This window comes from Perca flavescens, chromosome 6 (genome assembly GCF_004354835.1).
Source record: "Perca flavescens isolate YP-PL-M2 chromosome 6, PFLA_1.0, whole genome shotgun sequence".
Lineage (NCBI taxonomy): Eukaryota > Metazoa > Chordata > Actinopteri > Perciformes > Percidae > Perca > Perca flavescens.
This window is the reverse complement of record NC_041336.1, coordinates 12447230-12470275: the sequence shown is the minus strand read 5'-3', so window position 1 is coordinate 12470275 and position 23046 is coordinate 12447230. Positions and strand designations below refer to the sequence as shown.

Sequence of the window (23046 nt, the reverse complement as noted above, 5' to 3'; positions counted from 1 at the left end):
GTCATTTAGTAAATAAAAAAGACAAACATCAGAGGTGTCTTAAATGTTTACCGGACTCAAACTTGACTATAATGCTGATTAAAAAACTAGAGCTGAAACAATTAATGAATTCAACTATTTTATTATTTGATTACCTGAGTAACACATTCCTCTGGTTCCAGCTGCTCAACTGTGAAGATTTTTCTTCTTTTATATAAAACTGATTTTCTTTTTTTTTGGACAAAAACAGTTTGTTGGACAAAACAAGCTATTTAAATGTCAAGTTGGGCTTTGGGATATTGTTAAAGACAGTAACAAATAACAGATAAATTAATAGCGAATGTTAACAGTTCCACCACAATCCACTGACCCAAATCTTTTAAAAGCTAAAGACACACAGACTCAAAGATGAGCGAGGAGTTGTTGCATGTTTTAGAACTTTTCATTTCTCTCCATGGTGAAGTGTACAATCACATCTTTACAGTACATTATCATCCCTGCTCCTCTTCCGTCTCTCTCTCTCTCCCCCTCATTCTATCCCAGACCCGCTCCCTCCCCCCCCCGCAATAAATATTACACCATTTTGTTATCCGCGGATGGCCATGCACAGCGTGGCCCACATGCTTCTATAGCCGCCATTTTCAGTGATACCGAGAGAGAGAGAGAGAGAGAGAGAGAGAGAGAGAGAGAGAGAGAGAGAGAGAGAGAGAGAGAGGGTGATGGGGAAGAGCACATAGAGGAAAGAGAGGAAGAGTGGGGTTGAGTGATGAGAAGAAGAACAAATAAAGAGGGAATACAGTTGGATTAGATGTTTTCACATCTTCAGAGGCCAGAGTCGAGTGGATGGAGAGGAAAGGCTGAAAATAAACGACAAAAATAATAAAGATAGAAAATTAATTGAATAAAAAGAGAGTGAGTCAAATTAATCTTACACAACAAAAAAAAAAAAAAATACAGCAAAACTGATTCCCTTTTTCTTCACTCGGGCCTACAAAGTTCTGGTTGGTCCTTTTGTTTTGAAGCGTCCGTCCCTGTTGGACAACGAACTAGCCGACTGCTCCGGTATTTGGGGTTTCCACCTGATCAAGTCTACGGTAAATCCTGAACTTTTAATGTCTGGCTCTGTGATACAATGAATGAGCAATCAAACCAAAAAGGAAATATCTTCCCCACCCCCCAAAAAAAAAAAAAAAAACTCACGAAATATGAAAATGTAACATTTGAAACATTGAGGACTCCTCATGAACACGCACGCACGCACGCACACCTGTCAGTCAATATCTTTTGCTTGTTTTGTTTTTTTTCACTTGCCTCTACACACATTCACACAACAATTCAACATTATTAATATTATATACTACTTTGTTTGAAACATTCAAAAAGTACTAGCATCACTATTGTCATTATTGCTGTGACCAGTAATCATTCTCGTGTAGCTCCTCTTGGTCCGCACTGCAACAGCAAATCAGAGCACAAAATACCCACCGAATGACTTCTTCAGAGCAGGACAGGACTTCAGATCAAAAGTCATTGGTAATAATAAATACTGTAACAGTCCAGTCAGACGCAGCTTGCGGTCCTAACAAATGACCCAACGCACTGATTTTGAAAAAAAGATTTTAAAACCCCCCCGAAAAGGACTGGGAGGAGTGGGATGGTGTTTGAGATTCATCTTCAGATGAATAACTTATCTAAAACTAGTGTCAAGTGTCTGGTGTTGAAATGTTCCTCATCCCCCTTTCGTTGAGGACTCACGGCCTTTGAGGGGGTGGGGGGGGGGGGAAGGAGAGGTGTCCTGCTCCCTCTTCTCTCTCTTTTTCGGGTGTTTGTCACGTCCACACAGCAGGTGCACCCCCCCCACACACACACACACTTTTTGTTTCAGCAGGCTTTCACTATAGAGGCAAAGGTATCTAAACTGTTCCCAGGACTAGAAGGAAGAGCTCCCACTTTCCAGAATCACTGATCCCTATGAAATGTTGCAATGTCAGAAGAGGAACTGAAGTCTGTGATAGTCATAAAACGTGGGGTGCTGAAAATGAAGGAGGTCTGATTTAAAGTTATTCTGAAATACGGCTAGCCATTTTGAAATGTCTCTATGATTCTTGAAGAGTGGATGGTCTGAATGGGCCCACCAGTGGCCTGTTTCCATTCACTATGTACAGGGGACTTGCAGCTGCAGGTCAGTTATTGCTGTCGTCATGATAGCTTCCAGTCTGAATGAGTTCACCGAAGTCGTTACTGGTTGAGGAGGAAGGCGAACGTCGCCATTTCAAGTCAGTCAGGCGAGGAGAATTGTGGGTAATGCAGTCCCCCTGCATGTCCCCACTCCTGTTTTTTTTTTCGATTTGGAAATGAGGAAAAGAGCAAACTGTGTGCCCCTTTTCTAGTCTACCAGGATGAGTTCAGAGATGGGTGACAGTCGGGGTCGGGGGGGGGGGGCGCGGCTCAGGCCTCAGTCGGGGACTCTGAGGGTGTGAGGGTGTCATCGGGGGGATCCTGCTGCACCTCTGGGACCACGATGCCCCGGTGGAGCTTTTCTAAAGACTGCTTCATCTGGGAGATAAACATGGAGGGGGTGGTGGGGGAGGGTGAGAAATACCAGATTACATAATGCAGTGACGACCCAGCACAGTTTGAGCGCAAGCGGTTTGTGTGACGCATGAGCTTTCTTGCTGACTGGTCCCGGCAGAGGTGCACTTCAAGCATTTCACTTCACATGAGTAATAGAAAAACACAAACAAAACACGCGCACACACCTGGTCGAGAAGCGTGACAGAGGACTGCAGGATCTGCTGCCACTTGCTGAGCTGAGCCTGGTGAAATTGCCTTTGAAGCTGCAAGACCTGAGCCCACTCTCCAGCTGTCTGGGGCAAAGGACTGAGGAGAGGAAGGTGGACGAGGGAAAAGGAGAGAACAAGAAAAGAGCAGAGTTATTCAAATTAGTTACAGTTTTCTTAAACCTGAAAATAACCGATTCCTTGGCCACTAGGGGACAGCTGAAAAACACTGTAAACACAATATTACAGACTTGGCTCTTTTGTTCAAACTTGTTTGCAAACAGTTGCCCATTTACACAGCAGATAGAGAGCAAAATTAGTATTCATTTTATATAGTGGGTTTTCTTGACCTGATGAATGCAAGTCCAATTTTCACTCTCTTTTAGCTGTTCTTTGGTCTCCATCAACTCCTGAGGGAAATGTGGCTTTTTAGCTGCTAAATGCTCCAATGTGCACCAGTTAGTAGCTAACTGTGTCTGTCTGCTGTTTGGTGCTGAGCAGGTAGTGTATGGTTTTTTCTTAAAAAAAGCCAAAAACAATGCTGAGGAGAACAAGTAAGAGTGAACCTGTAAAAAAGGCCATGCCCTGAGTATGCATTCCCATTATGTATCAACTGTGTCTGATCACACGCTCTGCATGTGCACTCTCTGTTCCCACCCTGACAACGGCCCCTGAACGCAGCAGCGAATGAGAAGCACGGAGGAGCAGACATCAGCTGGACTTGAGTTTAGACTGCGGCGATTTTTGACGGACAGTTTCTTTTCCGTGTGTGCGTCCATGGAAATGTGAGTTTAATTGTTGTGTTAAGTAACACACCGTAAGTGTTTATTAGCCGTGAATGTATTTAGGTTTCTGTTAGCTTACAACAGGATTCAGAGCTAGCCGCTAGCTGGTAATAGTCTGTTTAACTGTTCTACATTTTAATAGCTATTGTTTTCTATGCTGTGCACTGAATATTTCGGTTGTTTATTTAGTTTAAATGCTTGTTATAATTCTTATGACTGTCATTTATATAGGTTACATGAATGCCATGTGCTTGCTAATCTTTAATTGATAGCTCATTGCAGTCCAGTTACTATTGTTAGCCATTAACATTGCTCTGTGCATGCTATTTGTAGCTGGCTATGTTTTAGCTTAGGTTTGCCTTTGCTATTGGTCTGTAACTATTCTTTCTAAACAGTCTGTATTGCTGTGCTTTGTTGTTACAGAACCACACACGCACAGAAACACAAGCCTATTTGTTTATATAAACCATCTAAACTGCAACCCTGGACTCTGCATCTCCTTTCTCCCCACACTCTCACCTGAACATTGGAATAGTGTCCTGACCAGACACCCTGAAGCGATTGCTGCCACACCTATTAACCCATATTTACACCTTCTATCATACAATTTTGGTCCTTCGAGCCGGATCCAGCAACTGCGTCAGTCCAAGATGTTCAGGCCAGATGAAAGAGACTCAGAAAGAGATGTGGACCGCCCACACAGACAGAGCCACCTGCCATCATACCTTCAGGACTATGAGGTCAGTTACCCTATCAGGCATCGCAGTCCAGTGGATGAGCAGGCCAGACATGCTATCACTGCGGATGTTTTAGGATGTATTCGTAGCATGAAAGAGGACAATGACAAACTGCGTAAAGATGTGCAACGCCTTACAGACATGATCGCCAGCTCTCCTGCACTAGCTCCTTCATATGTCATGTCACGGCCCAGACAACTTGAGGATCATGGGACATCATACACACCTGCACCCATTAGTAAACTGACGGCACATAGTGGTCATCAGGACCCACGTCAGAGTGAAAATGCTCTACAGGTGCAATTCAGTGATGACTCTTCTTCCCCACAATACCGCCAACATGACCCAATTACAGAGCTTAGTGACAGTCTAAAGGGAGCAGGTCTGTCCAGTCATCAGCATGCAGTATCTTCTCCATTAGCTTCTGGTGAGTCAACCCCTGCTACAAAGACGCCTTTCAGCGAACACCAGAAGCCAGATCGTCCCCCATGCCTCGAGGTTTGACGACAGTAGACCCACTGCCGCCGCCCAACACCAAGAAGACACACACTGCTCTCCAACTGGTGCTGTTCAGCGTCAGTCCGCTATCAGCTATCATCCTCATAGTGGCGCTACATCCAGTACACCTGATGTTAGGACTCGTTCTTTGCCTAATGATGCCTATCGTTGCCCTGATGACAGCTACAGCCCTCCCTATGATGCTACGTACCATCGGGCGTGATGACAAGTTCCGCCCACTTCCTGTTGATACTTATCGTCGCTATGACAACAGCCACATTTACCCTGCTGAGTCATATCGACAACCTAGTCTGCAAGCCCAACGTAATGACCCCCCCTATTGGGAAGGTGGCAGGAATCACCCTTCAGATCGGAGAGGCTATCCTGAGGATCGCTATCGTTCTGCTAATGGCTATGACACCTATTATGGCCTTGATGGTCAGTACCAGCATTGGAATGAGCGTTTCCCAGATGATCGATATTATGACTACCTGCACCCAGCAGAGCGGCCTCAGGCTCGACCCCCCTTTGGCAGACACCCACATGTGGAGACATATAGCGGACCTAAGCCGACAATCCCTGACCTCAAACACGAGGACCCACGTGAGTTTGCAAGATTGAAGCTCGCGTTGGACAACATCCTCCCACCTGATGCTTCAGAACGCTTTAAGTTCCAGATACTGACTGACCACCTGAAGTGTGAAGAAGCACTGCTAATTGCTGATTCATACAGTAACGGCCTGTTCCCATTCAGCGATACCATGAGGGCACTCACCGAAATGTACGGTCAACCTCAACTGCTGGCCTTGAAGCGAATCTCTAATTTGATGGATGGACCAAACATCAAGAGTGGCGACATTAAAGCCTTCAAGTCATTTGCCCTCCAAGTCCGTGCATTAGTGGGCATGTTGCACCAGTTGGGAGGCCAGGGCTGGACAGAGTTAAGATGTGGCTCACACGTATCTCGCCTCTTAGCTAAGTTGCCACCCACCTAAGAGCCAACTTCCAGAGATTTGTGAACCCCATCCGCATTCCAATCCCAACACTGCTTGACCTAGCTGATTGGCTTGAATATGAGGTTCGTGTACAGGTAGATGGAGGTCAGTACTGTAGCAATTCAGGTCAAGAGAAGCAAGCCCCACGCCGAGACAGGCGTACAGAGTACAAGTCCCAGAAGACCACTACTATTCTCCATGGTAGTCAGCAGGAGAGACCAGAGAAAGCTACAACTGTATCTGTATCGGAGACGACACAGGATAAGCCAAAGAAGTACTGTCCCTTCTGTGACTCGGTGCAGCACTATCTTAACCAGTGCAGCAACTTTAAACTCTTGTCGATTGAGCAGAAGACAGAGTGGATAAAGGGGAACCAGAGGTGCTGGAGATGTGGCCGTGATCACCAAGCAGCAAAGTGTACACTCAAGGCCAAGTGCAAACAGTGCGAAAAGAAAGCACCTTGAGGTTCTTCATGAGGTCAATATCAGCCAAAACGCTGCAGCGTCGGATAAACCCAAGGTTACTGGAGAAAGCACTTGCTTGGTGAGTTCTATCTCAGAGACCCTGTACCTAGATCGGCCGACATGCAGCAGCCAGGTATTACTCAAGTTGAGTCGTGTTATCCTCCAGAGCGGCGACAAGGTACTTGAGACCTATGCTATATTGGATGATGGTTCAGAACGCACCATACTTTTGCATGAAGCTGCTGATTACTTAGGCTTGCACAGGGAATCTGAAGACCTGGCGCTCCGCACTGTCCGACAAGAGGTTCGTACCATCCACGGAGCTACAGTGTCATTCTCTGTGTCTTCCGCATCACAGCCTGGCTCTTCATTCCAGATCCACAGAGCTTTCACTGCAAAGGAACTTGGCCTCGCCCGCCATACGTACCCAGTCAAAGCTCTGCAGGAAAGGTACCGTCACCTTAAGGACCTGCCACTGCCAAGCATCAAGGAGGCACAGCCGTTGCTGCTCATCGGGTCAGATTACCCTCATCTCATCACTCCTGTGGAACCGGTACGCCTCGGCCCTCCTGGTGGACCTGCAGCCGTACACACCAGACTTGGGTGGGTTCTACAAGGCCCATCAAAATTCCTGCGCCACCGGCTCACTCCGCAGCAGTGTCTTTTTACATCCTGTGCTCATCCAGAAGCTGAGCTCTTCAGCCATGTGGAGAAACTGTGGCAGCTGGATACCTTGCCGTATCGGAGTGAGTGGCTCATCACTAGGTCGAAGCAAGACACAGAGGCAGTCCGACAGCTTGAGGAGAAGACAAACAGGATTGAGGTGAACGGAGTCAGAAGGTATGCCACCCCGTTACTGTGGAAGAAAAACCTCCCCCTTCTCCATGCACCAAAGGAGGCAGTGTTGACTCAGCTGCGTGGGACAGAAAGAAGACTGGCCAGAGAACTGGAAAGGGCGGCGACCTACTCCAAGGAGATCCACAAGTTGCTTGAGGCTGGCTATGTCACACCCATGTCACCGACAGAGGCTAAAGGGAGCAGCCACTCGTGGTTCATCCCGCACCACATGGTGCACCACAACGGGAAGGACAGGATAGTCTTCAATTGCTCCTTCACATACAAGGGCCAGAACCTGAATGACCACCTCCTGCCGGGCCCCACATTGGGAGCTAGCCTTTTGGGAGTCCTCCTTCGATTCAGGGAACACCCAATCGCCATCAGCAGTGACGTTAAAGGGATGTTCCACCAGGTTCGTCTGCTGGAAGAAGACAGACCATTCCTACGTTTCCTGTGGCGCGACATGAAGGTAGATGAAGAACCGACGGTCTACGAGTGGCAAGTGCTTCCATTCGGGACCACATGCAGCCCATGTTGTGCTATCTTTGCACTCCAAGCACATGTCCAGAGACACACTGAGCCAGGAGAAGATGCCCGTCTGTCAATAGAACGCTGTTTTTATGTTGACAACTGTTTGCAGAGTCTTCCCTCCGAAGAGCAAGCTAAAAAGTTGGTCAACAGACTGCATTCCCTCCTCATGGCGGGTGGATTTGAACTTGACAATGGGCTAGCAATGTGCCCACAGTCATTGACAACATACCTGAAGAGTCTAGGTCAGAGAGCAGCATCCTCTGGTTCAACCAGGAGATGGCTGACCCCAAGAGCGTACTCTCGGACTCGTATGGCATTGCAAGTCTGATACACTGCATTACAAGCATCACCAGAGTGAAAGTCCAGAGCCTACCATGCGCAACATCTATCGACTGCTCGCTCAACAGTACGACCCTCTCGGATTTATCATTCCATACACCACGAGAGCCAAGGTCATCGTGCAACGTCTCTGGGACAAGAAAAGAGGATGGGACGATCCTCACCTACCAGAAGACCTTCTCCAAGCCTGGCAGTTGTGGGAAAGTGAGCTTCCCCAGCTGGCACAGATCACTCTGCCAAGATGTTACACTGACCACAGTTGGAATTGCAGCAACAGTAGTCGCAGCATTCACATGTTCTGTGACGCCTCTGAGCGTGCGTATGGGTCTGTGGCGTACCTGCGTACCGAAGGGGACAGAGGAGAAGTCTATGTTGCCTTCTTGGCTGCAAGATCAAGAGTCGCGCCTAAGAAGCAGCTTTCAATCCCCAGGCTGGAACTGTGTGGAGCCCTCACAGGAGCGCAGTTAGCTTCAGTTCTTAAGAGAGAGCTCACCCTTGACATCCAGGAGGTGGTGTACTGGACAGACTCAACCACAGTACTTAACTGGCTTCAGTCAGATTCATGCCGATATAAAGTGTTCGTGGGAACCAGAGTTGCAGAAATACAAGAGCTGTCTGACCCTACAGCCTGGCGCTATATTGATTCAGCAACCAATCCTGCTGATGATATTACAAGAGGGAAAACACTGACTCAGCTTGCTGGAGAGAATCGCTGGAGTAAAGGGCCACCTTTCCTTCAGTTGTCGGCCAAGCATTGGCCGAAGGCACCAGAGGAGACACTACAGAAGAGGTAGAAGAGCTGAGGAAGACAACGTTCAGCGGTCTGCTCACAGGAACAACAAGTCCTACAATACCTGATGTTCAGCAGTTCAGCACATATCAGGAACTTCTGGAAGCTACTGCACAGTTGCTCCACGGGGCGGCCGATAGCACCACTCAGCCTGCCGCCGATGACTACTCTAAAGCCGAGTTGGCCCTCCTGAGACATGCTCAGATGGAGAGCTTTCCTGAAGAGTTTACACTTATCAAGTCAGGAAAGACCATCCCGACAAGCAGCAGATTGCTTACCCTTGCTCCCGAATACGATGAGTCTTCTGACCTGATCCGAGTTGGAGGTAGACTCCGTAGGTGTAACAGCCTGAGCCAGGATGTTCTGCACCCCGTCCTTCTAGCCCCCACTCACCCAGTCACAAAGCTCCTAATCCAGCACTGTGATAAGCAGTTGCATCACCCTGGAGCTGAACGTGTCTTCGCTGAGCTGCGCAGGAGGTACTGGATATTGATAGGTAGAGAAGCAGTGAGGAGGCATCAACATAACTGTCCTGAGTGCAGGAAGTGGAGAGGCCAACCAGTGGTCCCGAGAATGGCAGATTTGCCCCCCTCAAGTTTAAGGCTTTTTCGACCTGCCTTCTTTTCAACAGGGGTGGATTGCTTCGGCCCTATGCTCGTCAAAATAGGCAGACGAACTGAAAAAAGATGGGGCATCCTGTACAAGTGTCTTACCACGAGGGCAGTCCACCTCGACCTGCTGGCGAATATGGACTCTAATTCCTTTCTAATGTCCCTCAGACGCTTCATTGCTCGTAGGGGAAAGCCCTTTGAGCTTTTATCCGATCAAGGCACCAACTTCAAAGGAGGGAGTAGAGAGCTGCATGAAGCATTCAATACCCTGGAGCCTGCCCTCAGAGATCTGCTAGCAGCAGAACAGATCCGGTTCCGCTTCAATCCACCCGGAGCTCCCCACTTTGGTGGGTCGTGGGAAAGAGAGGTGCGATCGGTGAAGACAGCCCTCCGAACCACACTAGGAGCTCAAACTGTACCCGAGGAAGTGTTGATGACTGTCTTGATTGAGGTGGAGAGCATCCTCAACTCTAGGCCCCTGGGCTATGTCTCCACGGACATTGCAGACCCGGATCCTGTTACACCCAACTCCTTGTTGATGGGGCGGCCGGACTCCTCCCTGCCACAAGTCGTTTACCCAGAGACAGAACTGCTTAGTCGCAAAAGGTGGAGACATACTCAAGTCCTAGCCGATCATTTCTGGAGGCACTTCATACAGCATTTCTTGCCCACCTTGCAAGCACGACAGAAATGGAATATTGATGAAGAGGACATCACCATTGGGACGGTAGTTCTCATTGTAGATCAGCAGGCTCCAAGGGCTCTGTGGCAAGTAGGAACCGTAAAGACTGTCATACCTGGAGCAGACGGCCGTGTGAGGACTGCAGTTGTCCAAGTGAAGGATCGTACCTACACTCGCCCAGTTGCACGGCTCATCAGACTGCCTGCTTTCCCCGTGATGCTGACGAGCCATAATGGACCTTGAAAACAAATTTGCATACCAAATTTGGGGCGGCTGTAAAAAGGCCATGCCCTGAGTATGCATTCCCATTATGTATCAACTGTGTCTGATCACACGCTCTGCATGTGCACTCTCTGTTCCCACCCTGACAACGGCCCCTGAACGCAGCAGCGAATGAGAAGCATGGAGGAGCAGACATCAGCTGGACTTGAGTTTAGACTGCGGCGATTTTTGACGGACAGTTTCTTTTCCGTGTGTGCGTCCATGGAAATGTGAGTTTAATTGTTGTGTTAAGTAACACACCGTAAGTGTTTATTAGCCGTGAATGTATTTAGGTTTCTGTTAGCTTACAACAGGATTCAGAGCTAGCCGCTAGCTTGTAATAGTCTGTTTAACTGTTCTACATTTTAATAGCTATTGTTTTCTATGCTGTGCACTGAATATTTCGGTTGTTTATTTAGTTTAAATGCTTGTTATAATTCTTATGACTGTCATTTATATAGGTTACATGAATGCCATGTGCTTGCTAATCTTTAATTGATAGCTCATTGCAGTCCAGTTACTATTGTTAGCCATTAACATTGCTCTGTGCATGCTATTTGTAGCTGGCTATGTTTTAGCTTAGGTTTGCCTTTGCTATTGGTCTGTAACTATTCTTTCTAAACAGTCTGTATTGCTGTGCTTTGTTGTTACAGAACCACACACGCACAGAAACACAAGCCTATTTGTTTATATAAACCATCTAAACTGCAACCCTGGACTCTGCATCTCCTTTCTCCCCACACTCTCACCTGAACATTGGAATAGTGTCCTGACCCGACACCCTGAAGCGATTGCTGCCACACCTATTAACCCATATTTACACCTTCTATCATACAGAACCCAAACAGTAAACTTGCGGGCCATGAAAACCAAAAGGTGTGAGCTGAAAGAGGTCAAAATGCTGCGTAGAGTCGGGGGATAGTTCTTCTTCGCCTTTCACATATCACGCGATCTGTTGTTAATATCGATAAAAATAATTAGCATTTTATCTACTCATCAACTGACCTTACAAAAAGGGCAAGAGGGGATTCGTTGCTATGCAATAACTTAATACTCTGAGGGATATTTCCCACCTCAGAGCCCACAAGAATAACTCAGTCTGAGACCACACGCCAATTAACACCACAACAGAGAGTCTGTATTTGTATGGAAAAGAGTGCGGTGTGTTTACCTGTCAGCAACAGAATAGGAGTGCCATGTCTCCAGTGTATGGGCCGCTCTTTCCAGAGCATACAGCTTGTAGAAGAGCAGCATGTTGAGAGCCACCAGCACCACCAGACTGACGGGGACAGAGAGACAAGACAAGTGTCTAATTTACAGACCGCTATGAAAAGGCTCAAAAACGGTGAAAATGCTTCAACAAGAGAGAGAACAGTAAGATATCAACAGTGAGACGGACATATTTCAGTGTTTGTCACTTCAATCACAACCCAGCACTTACTCACAACACAATGTTATTTGGTTGCAGGAGAAATCCACCCCGTCACAAATGTTAATGTTGCAAACAACTATTTCGGTCATTCTGTACATGTTGCATTCCTCAGCGGAATTTTTTACTGGTCTTGTAATTTTTGTTTCCTGTTCATAACAGTATAAATATTTCTAACTTAATACATGAATAAGAACTACTTTCTAGACTTAACAATCACACATTACTCTACAGGGTTTCTGCAGGTTTCACAAGTGAAATTAAGGTCTTTTTAAGACCATTATGAATGCAATTTAAGATCTATTTCACATCCAAAAAAGTGTAAAGTGTCTGAAGGAAAATTCCAGAATTAGCCTATTTGCAAAGTAAATAACATGTAATAACAAATAACATGAACATTACACTAAATATGACTACACAGAACTGTGTGTGTGTGTGTGTGTGTGTGTGTGTGTGTGTGTGTGTGTGTGTAGGGCAGCACTAAATGCACTGTTCTCGAGGCAGATCTCGCTGAACTTGCACTTACCCATATTATTATTATTTCTAGAAGTAGCTATTTTTCTAATGAGAGGAGACGCCACATTAGTCTACATACCACATCTTGACCCAGTAGCTGGGTGTGCTCGGATATATTCTTTACCAAAAACACATAGCGAAGACTGAAGGAAGTGCAACTAACAACAAATCCATAATCCAATAAAATTTTGAAGACCTGTCAAAATTGAATTTAAGACATTTTAAAAACGCCTCAAAATCAGATTATTCGTCACATACAATGTAGTGAAATCCAATTACTGCATTGTAACCCATCCTAAGTATTAGGAGCAGAGGACAGCTATACATACAGCATCCGGGGAGCAACTTCAGGGGTTCAGTGTCTTGCTCAGGGACACTTGTAATGTATTCATTTATGCTTTTCTTCCTCATACATGTATTGCAATTACCAGATTACCATCTCTTATGGTCACTGTAGTCACATCTGCAACCAACTTTTCATTCAGTTTGTTACGGTGTGCTAAATTTTAGTTTGCTTAATGACGGGCTATGGTGGGTGGGAGTGGAAGGTCGTGGTCTGTATGCCGAAGAACATGACCTTCCATTGTGAGAACGTATACATTGTGCAATGCCTTTTTGTTGAAAATCAATAAAAAGATTTTTGAAAAGAAAGTAAAAAGAAGTTAAAACAGAGGTGTGGTGAGGTTTTGTCCTACTGCATTCATTTTATATAGAATATAAAATATATATAGCTCTTAGAGAACACCAAAGAAGATAAACTAAATCATAAGATACAGTAAAGTGCTGCATTACTTGCTTTCAGTCACCGGAATTTGATTCATTTCTCAAGTGAACATGAAGCAGACCAGAAGTAATAATCTAACCAAACTACAAGTGTTAAGATGACTTAAAAAAGGTGATTTGTAGACTGAATACAAAGCAAAACTGAATGTCAGAGTGGCAAACATACATATGGAAGTTGTTGTGTGTTCATATAAAACTACAGCAAATGTCTCTCAAGTCCCCGGATGTTGGGGACAACAAAATACGGATTTAAAATTCACTCCAGCAGTCAAATTTGTATGAAAGAATTAAAAAACAAAAAATGTGCTTCATGGTTAATTAGAGTGCACGTTAAGAGTATTTAAAAGGGTGGATTTTTCCTTTATCATTTACATAATTCTTATTTTTGCAGCCAGTGGTAAAAAAAAAATCAAAGCCTCTCATACGAACCTGATACAGATCCTATTCACAAGAAGTATTGCAGAAAGGAAGGAGAAGGAAGAGAAATAGCAAGAAAGGCAGTGTGAGGCTGTTAGTATGCAGGAGATCGATATCCAACGTGTCTGAATGAGGAAGCATTCAGACATGGATAGAACCAAGACAGCAGAAACCCAAAGTAAAAAACTAATTACAATCAAACCAGAGATTTGATCAGGTAACTCCTGATATTGCACATAACTAAGTGCAGTGCCCGTTTAAAATGTGGCAGTTTGGAACGGGCAGATTAACTGGACTCTAGTATTGTCGCTTGCAGCTTTCTCGAGAACTGCTCATCCAAACAACTTCACACTCAAAACTGCGCTTCCTTGAGTCCTGAGTAGGGCTGGGTATCGTTCAACATTGTCCGACCGTGACTTCGACACCGGTTCCTAAACGATACTTTTTTCAATACCAATTTTATAAAACAAAATGAACTTACGGCACAAATCTTTTTATTTATTTTTCAGCTCCTACTACTGTACGTGAGCCCAGTCTCTGTGTGTAACTTAGAGTTCTTCCTGCATGCCTCTACGACATGTAACGTTAGACAGCCAGTCACCAGCATTATTAGATCTTGGTAGAAGCAATGCTGCATGCCTACTGGCTCACTGACGCTGATGAGATTTACTCCTTAGGTATTGAAATTGGGTATTGAATGACGAGGCATTTTTTGACATGCGATACTTCAGAGGCAATTCAGTCGGTGCCTAAAAAAGTACTGAATTTGGTACCCAGCCCTAGTCCTGAGCAACACACCTGCCCATGACATAGTAGTGTCCCTCAGCAAAGGACACAACATGGACCCCCTTTTAGTATAGGTTTCTTTGGTAACAGCTAGCTATTTGGGACTAGGTTATTTCTGGGGAGAAAATGGTTCAATCCGAACGTTACATCACTGATGCTGCAAATGTTCGACAACGCTACAATGTAACACCTCCGTTCTCTTTCTTCATCTGATCTTGAATGTACCGTAACGAGCGACGGAGCGTGAGCTGTACCCAGCATGTCGTTCGGCAGCGGCAGTTAAAAGGGGGTCCCCTCTCAATACGCTACACAGTGTGTAAATAACACACTACTAATAAATGTCCCTTAGATCCAAAGAGCAGCCCTCTCAAGACTGCACTTCCTTAACAATACACCCGCCAAGTGTGAAGTCGATCGGAAGAAGGGTTGTCGAGAAAATTCGAAGGACAGACAGAGACTCCTTTCATTTTAGTTTGACTACACAATAGATGAAAGCACATACTGTATTACCAAGGAGGAGAACCACATGCAAGGACACACATGCTTTTATGTGTAAACTGTACTCATTCCATACACTCATTCTTTATAGAACATAATCTCTATTTAGAAACGCTCATCTCCGTTCAAAGTTACTAATTGTGCGTGCGATGACTAGTTAATAAGACATAAGATTCATATGATCAGCGTACAGTAGAAAATAAAAGATGCCGCAAACAACCTTGTGTTAAAACAACCAGAAGAGACACCAAGGATTTAGAAAGGCTGCTGTTATTCAAGGACTCAATGACACACACAATTGTATTACCTAGTTAACTGTTATGAAAAGATGGGAGGATAAATCAAGTTTTTTTTAAAAGGAAATTATATTTAGTTGATTTGACACAAAGTAAAAGATTGTACAACTTTATTGTTTTTATTCAATGTTATTCAACATTCAGACTTGTATTCTAGTAAAATGATTTGACACACGCACGCACACACACGCTTGAACTTACATGAAGCTGACAATGAGGAGGATGGTGGATATACTGTTAGGTCCGCCACCACGTGAACGTTCTCCCAGCTTTATATACGGAGAACCTAAAAAATAAAATATACAGGACAGGTTTTTTAGTGATCATTGTGTTTTTAATGTACATTTGATTTCTAACAGTGATAACTAACTACTGCTTCCAAGTCATTTTCATTTCAAAGTTCCACAAGGAAAAACAGCTAAAATAAAAAAACAACATTATTAAAAGTGTTATTTATGAATCTGACCAGTTTCCCCTTCTTTCTAAGCCCAAGACATTGTCTGAAAATTCCTCTTATTTCTTTGAAATCCAATTACGTTCAAGGATGAAAGACTGTTTGATTCACTATGACAACTCCCACCCTTAAAAATCCTGCTCAACCGAGTATCCAGTGATAAGAACACCTATTCCAGGTTGACTCTGATGAAGACACAGCAGTGTTTTAAAGGGTGCCCTGGAGGAGCGAGGTTTCCGTTTCTGTAAAGTCACACCAAACAGAACCACTAGAGGGTAGTATTGCACAGAAGATTGATTCAGGCTTTTTGTTTTGCTAGAGAGCACGAGCTTTAACATTGGTGGCAAAGATTGAAAGTCCCAAAAGTGACTTCTCAACAACTGTATCCTGGCTGACTTACTGGCGTCCCTCCTGTCCCTCTCCTCTCCGACTCCTCTGTCCCCTCGGTCTCCGCTGCCCATGCCTCCTCCCTCCCTCTCTCGCTCCTTGTCGCCCTGCCGTCGAGAGCAGGTGCGTTTGCGCCGGCGCAGGGCCGGTGGGGTCTTGGCAGCGTCTGCGCCCACTGCTTCGCCTGTGGTAACCACGGAAACCTCGGTCTGCATTAGCGTCTCCAGCTTGCTCACCTCACTCTCTGCATGTGGGAAAGTAAATGGATGGAGGAATTCAAATACACAGGAAAGTCAGGTGAAGGGACAAATGCTGGCTCTCTTTCCAAACTGTCCCAACATGTCCTAAACATGGCTAATAGCCAATCGGAACACATTTTGAGGAAAGTATTAAGTACCGACCAAATGAGAAAAGTAGCACTTCTGTATCACAGTGTATCAAGTACTGTACAAAATGCTAAAAACTTGGTTCCATTCTTGGTATTTTATTCTTTGCTTTATTAGGTCATATTTTTAGATAATTTTAAGTATGTGTGGGTATTATGTGGGCAAAGTTTTTGTGTAAAAACAATAAACATGTTTAAATAATCTATTAAGTATGCATATATTTTCATTTCAAAAGTTTAACAACTGGATATAAGATTGTTCATTCTGCACAGTAAAGCTCAAGTCAAGTGAACTAACAATAAGCAGAACACATGTTGGAGTGAAGGGGGAATTTAAATACATATCAAGCTATCAAAAATGATTTTGGTATTGATACTGAAGCTCAGGTACTGTTCTAACCACCATTCCTAGTTTTTAAAAGCCTTGATCTGTCAAAACAGAAAAGGTTTATCAGTCAAACCTAAATACACATAAACCATGGACCACATGAACAGACTCATTATCCCTCTCACAAGCATTGTTAATAGGGATCTATGATGCCTGCAAACACATTCAGGCTACAACACACAAATGGACAATAGGAAGTGATCTTGTGTCTGCAACGTGAAACCGTGCATTTGGCTTTCGTGTCAAGAGTGTGCCGTTTACGCAGTTTCACTTTACTTTTGTTCAGTTATTTACAAAAGGGAAATAGGACTGAATATAGGTCAGTTTAGTATCCACAAGCTGTGAGTATACAGAGATAAACTGAAAGAGGCCGAGCATGTGACTCACCCATATGTCTGTAGTACTCCTCAATGCCGCTCCAGGTGTTCTTTTCAATCAAAGCTTTCACCAGGCTCCACGGCTGCTTCCTGTAGCAGATGTCTGAGGAAACTCTGGGCAGAGGACAAGCAAACAAAACCTGCTTAAAATACATATAGACAATCTAATGGGTTTACTAAAAAAAAAAAAAAAAAGGTTTCATGTTTTTCATAAGAACAATTCAACCTGCTCCATTTTGCTCTGGCATTATTAAATCAGAACTCCAGTCCCTACGGACTGAGGTACTGCCAACCAAAATTACCCTAAAAACCTTTATACAGAATGGATTGCACTCAGATTATTAGTGGAAAAAGGCTCCAAATAAAGAAAACTACTGAAAGAGCTCCTGAGAAGCCGACATTGAGACAGTCAAAGCCTTTACTTAAATGAAACATGTCTTGCAGCATCATTGCATAATATTCTATATAATAGTCTATTGAGGCTACTTTCAGTGAATACATTTCTGTCTTTTCTCCATGTGACTGTTAAACGCCGGTGCAAAATACCAAGAAAGATGCCCTTGCACTTTGATCATGAGATGCTGACATACATAGACCCACTGTACTTGTACTGGAAATATGCTGATGTGCCATCAAGTCAAATAATAAAATACAATATGTTTAGCCAGTAATGTCTGCAGAAGTGAGAAAATAAAAGTAATAAAAATAAAAGCAATAGCATCAGTAGGTGTTTATTGTTAGGACTGACTTTGTTTTAAGTATCAGGAAGGGACGTTAGACGAAACAAAGGGAAAGAAAGCTCTGATGGGATTAACTCATAGGAGAGTTTCTGGTCCCCATGCTGAGGGACTTAACCACCACCAAGTACAGTTTGCATCATATTTTATGTGTCAACATCTCTCTCTCTCTCTGGTTTGACTTTAGTGTTCCTTTTGCACTTCAGAACACTACAGCATATATTTAGCATTAAACCTATTCACTTCATACCCCCACTGATATTAATCGCTTCTATAACATGTGGTGCTGCTCTTTATCCTCATATCGTGTTTAGTAAAAAAAAAAAAAATCATTATTAACATCAGCTTTCTTTGCCCTTTATCTAGCCCGTGAATTATCAACTGTAATATCAAAAAATAAAAATAAACTTTGAGTCAAAAAAAGAAAGTACAACGTCTGTGCCAACAGTTGTTTAGTCCAGCACACGTAAGAAACGCATATCTTGAATATAGTCAACACTTCAGTAACAGTCATGAAATAGACAAACTCTCATAGGAAAGCAAAGCATTCAACATGAGAGGAGAGTATGGTTTTCACATGTGGCTCTTCTGTTTTGACTGTGGTTTTCAATGGGTGAGCTCAAAGTCCCCAAAATAAATCCCACCCACAGCGATTACCCCAATAAGACAGCAAAAACAAACCTACCTGAGCCGACTCTTGTGCTTGTTGATGGAGGTGAGGCAGTATCTGTGGACAGTGTAGAAGTAGTCCTGGTAGGGGATGCCTGAGGTGATGACCTCCGAGTCCACCACGAAGCACTCGCCCCGGGCGCTGCTCTTATGCAACGTCTGGAAGCAGGTGGTGCATAGTTAATGGCATGCAAACTTTGGTTTCCTCCGATACATAACAAATGCATACTACTGACAGACATGTCTGCTAGTTGTGGCTTCTTAGGCTGAATTAACTGCTGTAAAAGGTACCAGTATGCTTCAACAAAATGGCTTGTTGCTCTCCCCACACCTTTCCGACATCGGAACTGGCGGAGCTGTGTACGACAATTTCTGTAACTTTCTGAAACCGACAATCTGACGATCACGCCCACTTCACACTATGATTAGCTAGCTGTGTAGAGGTGAGAAAGGAAGCAGGGTTGGAACTTCTCTCTAAAACTATTTGTCACTTTTCACGTGAACACCCGATTGAAACACTATGAATGTCTTCCAGGAGAGACAGTTCGAAAATTTTTGACGTTACTCCCAATGATGACACCATTTTACAGCCTTCAGCGCATTTCTTTTACAACAAAAAACACATTGCATTTTTGAGCAAAAAACACTTGAACAAGGACATGTCACAACATTTCACCAAGCAGTTTTTGCTCTGTTTAAATGTAGCAGTAGTATAGCATCGCAGCAAGAACTGGTTTGATTCTGAAAACAAAGATAAATCTAAATGCTTTGAAGGACTGATGAAGTTATAGTTTTAATTGTATTGCAGCAATGATTTGGTCTGAGCAGATGTTACATTATGATATAAACAAGCACAGTGTTTCTGTATCAGCTATTTACCTTTAGAAAAGCCTGTGTGCCAATGGGCTAAATAATTCAACTTAAAAAAGCCGGTGTTTGTTAAAGGACTGACCTGTGTCTCCACCACAGGAGCAGTCTTAGGGCCAAGGGGGTTGTTGAGGGCGATGGTGTAGCTAAGCACACGGCTGGTACTCCCACTGCTGCTGTCGTGCTGCCATTCACCCACCGATAGGTCTAAGAGGGAGAGAGAAAAGAGACAAAGAACATGAGAAAATCAAGAGAGCACAAGATGCAAAAAGTCCCATGTGATTTTGTGAAAAATAAGAGAGGACAAGAGAGGTTGAGAATGTAATAAATCAAAAGGAGAGAGACCAAGAGAGCCAGAGGGGTCGAAAGGAAAGAGAGAGAGAGAGAAACAGAGATCCACACTCCTTCAAAAAAAAAAAAAAAAAAAAAAAGAAGAAAGAAAGAAATGCCCCAATTAGAGCTACACAATGTTCCCAAGCGAGCTGAGCTTCCAACTGGGGTAGCCACTGGCCAAATCAACTCCACAGCTTCACTTCCGTCATTTAAACTACTACAGAACAAAGTATACATAGGGATACTGCATTTGTATTCATCAGCTGGACGGATTAGTACTACAGCTGCTTCATACGAGCAACAAAACTTTTTAGAAAGGGAATACATCATCAAAAACATGTTTCCACGGATTAAAAGATGACAAGTTGAGGTTTTTGCTGGAGTATTCTTCTTATTCTACTGGATAACTAATAGAGCCAGACAGATACATTGGCGGGCCAATATTAGGCATTTTCCAAACTATCGGTATTTATAATGGCAGATAAATGAAGGTTTAAAAAATAAAATAAAAAACGGACGAAACACCCTTCAACCAGGTTATGAGGGTCTGCGTTGTTTAGTTTGTCCATCAGAGGGCGCTCTACAACATCCCTGTTGGCAACTCAGATTTTTTGTTGTTGTTATTGTTCAAAGGACTAAGTTTCATATCTTAAGTTTGTATTTTTATACATTTTATTTATCAAAACTTTAATATATTTTGATGTCCCTCTGTTGTGACAATAAAACAAGTTTATTTTTAAACTGCATTATCATATTATTTTAGTGAGGACTCATAAATAACTACAAATAACTAATCTTAGGGAAATCCGTTTGTGTTTTGTAACGCGTTTCTGGATTATTTAAAAAAAATATATATACACATCGGCCGATATATCGGATTTTTAAATCACCAAATATTTGTATCGATATCGGGCTTAAAAATTCTTCATCAGTCGGGCTCTAATAACTAACAATGTGGCGACAACACTAACAGATGCTTGCAGTGCACCAAATATCCCAGTATCAACATTAACAGCAAACATCAGGTTCCAGGGACAGACACAAAGAATGAGTAAGTGTCTTTTATTTCACTGACAGCAGCCTCTGTATTTCAGAAAACAGCAGAGCAACAACAAACAATGGGCTCCAACCGTCACCGTTTCAACAGGAAAAACTTGCTCGCTTGCACAAATTAAACAAGTTAATGCAAGTTATGTCTAATGTGTTCTAGGCAGTGTAGGAAGATCACATCATTATCAAAGCTAAACACAGTTTCGCAGCATGAGAAAGAGCTCACAGAGATCTTTCAAACACAGGTTAAATGACCCAAAACAAAAAGTGCCTTAATATTCCATCCTTAAAAATCAATGAGAGTTGTTTGACCATGAAGAAAAATTGTTTTGACCATCCTATTTGTGTGTGTTTTACCTACCAGTAAAGTGTCGCTGGGAGAAGAGGTGCTGGATGAAGTGTGTGTCAGCAGAGAATAGCAGGTCATGCAGCTTGTCTACACTGATGCGGACCACCGCGTTGATGTGCAGCCGCCCGCTCAGGTCAGCGCAGAACGACTCCACCTCACCTAAAAGTCGAGAAGAAAACAGAAATGATTAACCTTCTTTAGATTTGATTTTGAATCTATATTTTTGGGGTTAAACATTTATCCCCGTTTTTGTCCTGAGCTATAAATCCTGTGCAGGTTCACGTTCTAGAAATGCATCTAAAAAAATAAAAAAGGGTAAATTAAAACTTTTGCCATTGTATGTCAACATTAAGACTCATGCATACGTTTGTTTTAAAAGTTACACTTAATAATCACACTTAACTCTAGCCGTGATTAGGATTTCATTGCCAAATTAATTCAAGGGAATGGGTGAAGAAGGCCCACTGAGTTTCTGGTTTACACATTAACATCTGCTAATAAAGTATGCTATTTGTACTTAAACCTCCAGTCAGGCATATCACAATCTTGTCATTTTGGAGACAATTTTAGGTTACTCATCTGACAATCTGCCAAAAAAACCTGCATTAATCTCCAAAGGACTTATTTATTTAATGAACAGATTCACCCAAAGAGCAGTAAATCAATCCATGTTAATGTTTAAAAAACGTTCCCTGCAATTACTGTGGAAGGAAGAAGAGGTGGAAGCAATGAAGCAGAAACAAATGTATCGTTCACAGAGATCAGGAGGAAGGGGAAATAATAGAATTATAATAACCGTTAACACCATTTATAAAAGACAAGTTTAGTTCACAGTCAGATTAAAGCTAACAACCTTAACTGAGCCCAGTTAATTAAGAGGGCACTATCAGAGATGAACAGAAGATTTTTTTGGAAGTCCAAGTCCAGTCTCAAGTCTTTCACCTTGAGTCCAAGTCAAGTCTCAAGTCTTTGAGGGGCAAGTTCAAGTCAAGTCTCAAGTCTTTTGCCACGAGTCCAAGTCAAGTCTCAAGTCTCTGGCCACCTGATGTCCCTAACACAGTATTGTTAACACATCCCTCTAGCCCTCGGACCTGGTGAAATATTAACCTAAGTTTGTCACATCATATGGATACAACTACAAAGATACAATTTGCCTGTTCCCAGCATTAGCACAAACACTTTGCGATGGTTAGCTTGTTACTTGTGACGATATATGCTAAATGTTAACGTATCTTTCACATCAGCAAGTGACTGACCTATCTGGGTGCGTTTTCGAGATGCCCGATGAAGTTGATCCGGCATCATTTATCTTGGTGCCACACACCTTGCATGTAGCTGTTTGCTTACTGCCACTGTTAACCAAGTTAAGAAAGCAAAACTAATGACAAAAGGCACAACTCCAGGAGGACTTGGTGTCGCCATCGTCAATGCATTTTTTTTTTTATGCGAGTGCGTACACATAAGACATAGCGCATGTGTAATGGGTAGGGGACATGCAGCTCGTCATACGTTTCCCCAACATATATGTACAAATAAAAACAATAGAAATACATGAATAAATTTAGATTTTAAAAGCAAGAATTGCATGAAAACAGGTTGTTGACGAGTGAAGCTCGAGTCAAGTCTGAAGTCTTTTGGGTCGAGGCGCAAGTCAAGTCTGAAGTCAGCTGTGCTGACTTGTGCGACTTAAGTGCAACTCGAGTTTCAGACTTGAGTCACCATCTCTGGGCACTACACGTACAGAGAATAGAGTTTCAAAGTAGTATAACAGCATAAAATCCCATGAGTTTAAAGTCCTTAAAGTAGTTTTTTTAAACACTGGTGCGCTGATCTGATAGTAACTGGGCTCCAAGTTCATAACAAATGAGTGTAGTGTTTTCCCTGATTTCTAGTTCACTCAATTAAAAAAGGACATAATTCAAATTAAATAACACAATGTTTAAAAAAAACTATGTATTTTAATCTAATCTTCATATAATTCACACTTTTAAAAAAAATCTTGCTGGGTTCTTGGGGTGGTTTGTTCACCCAAACAA

The 23046-nt window shown here is 43.3% G+C and overlaps 1 protein-coding gene across 1 annotated transcript in view; it reads right to left on the bottom strand.

Annotated features, from left to right (window-relative positions):
- Window positions 1-1840: 1840 nt before the first annotated feature.
- gramd1a (GRAM domain containing 1A) overlaps window positions 1841-23046 on the bottom strand; it is a 38043-nt gene continuing 16837 nt past the window's right edge. Inside the window, exons 13-21 of the mRNA XM_028579898.1 lie at window positions 21023-21169; window positions 19364-19485; window positions 18428-18570; window positions 17016-17119; window positions 15869-16099; window positions 15216-15300; window positions 11461-11568; window positions 2739-2859; window positions 1841-2535 (exon numbers count right to left, since the gene is read on the bottom strand). Coding sequence (XP_028435699.1) covers window positions 2428-2535; window positions 2739-2859; window positions 11461-11568; window positions 15216-15300; window positions 15869-16099; window positions 17016-17119; window positions 18428-18570; window positions 19364-19485; window positions 21023-21169 — 1169 coding nt within the window. The 3' untranslated portion in view covers window positions 1841-2427. The remainder of the gene's footprint in view (window positions 2536-2738; window positions 2860-11460; window positions 11569-15215; window positions 15301-15868; window positions 16100-17015; window positions 17120-18427; window positions 18571-19363; window positions 19486-21022; window positions 21170-23046) is intronic.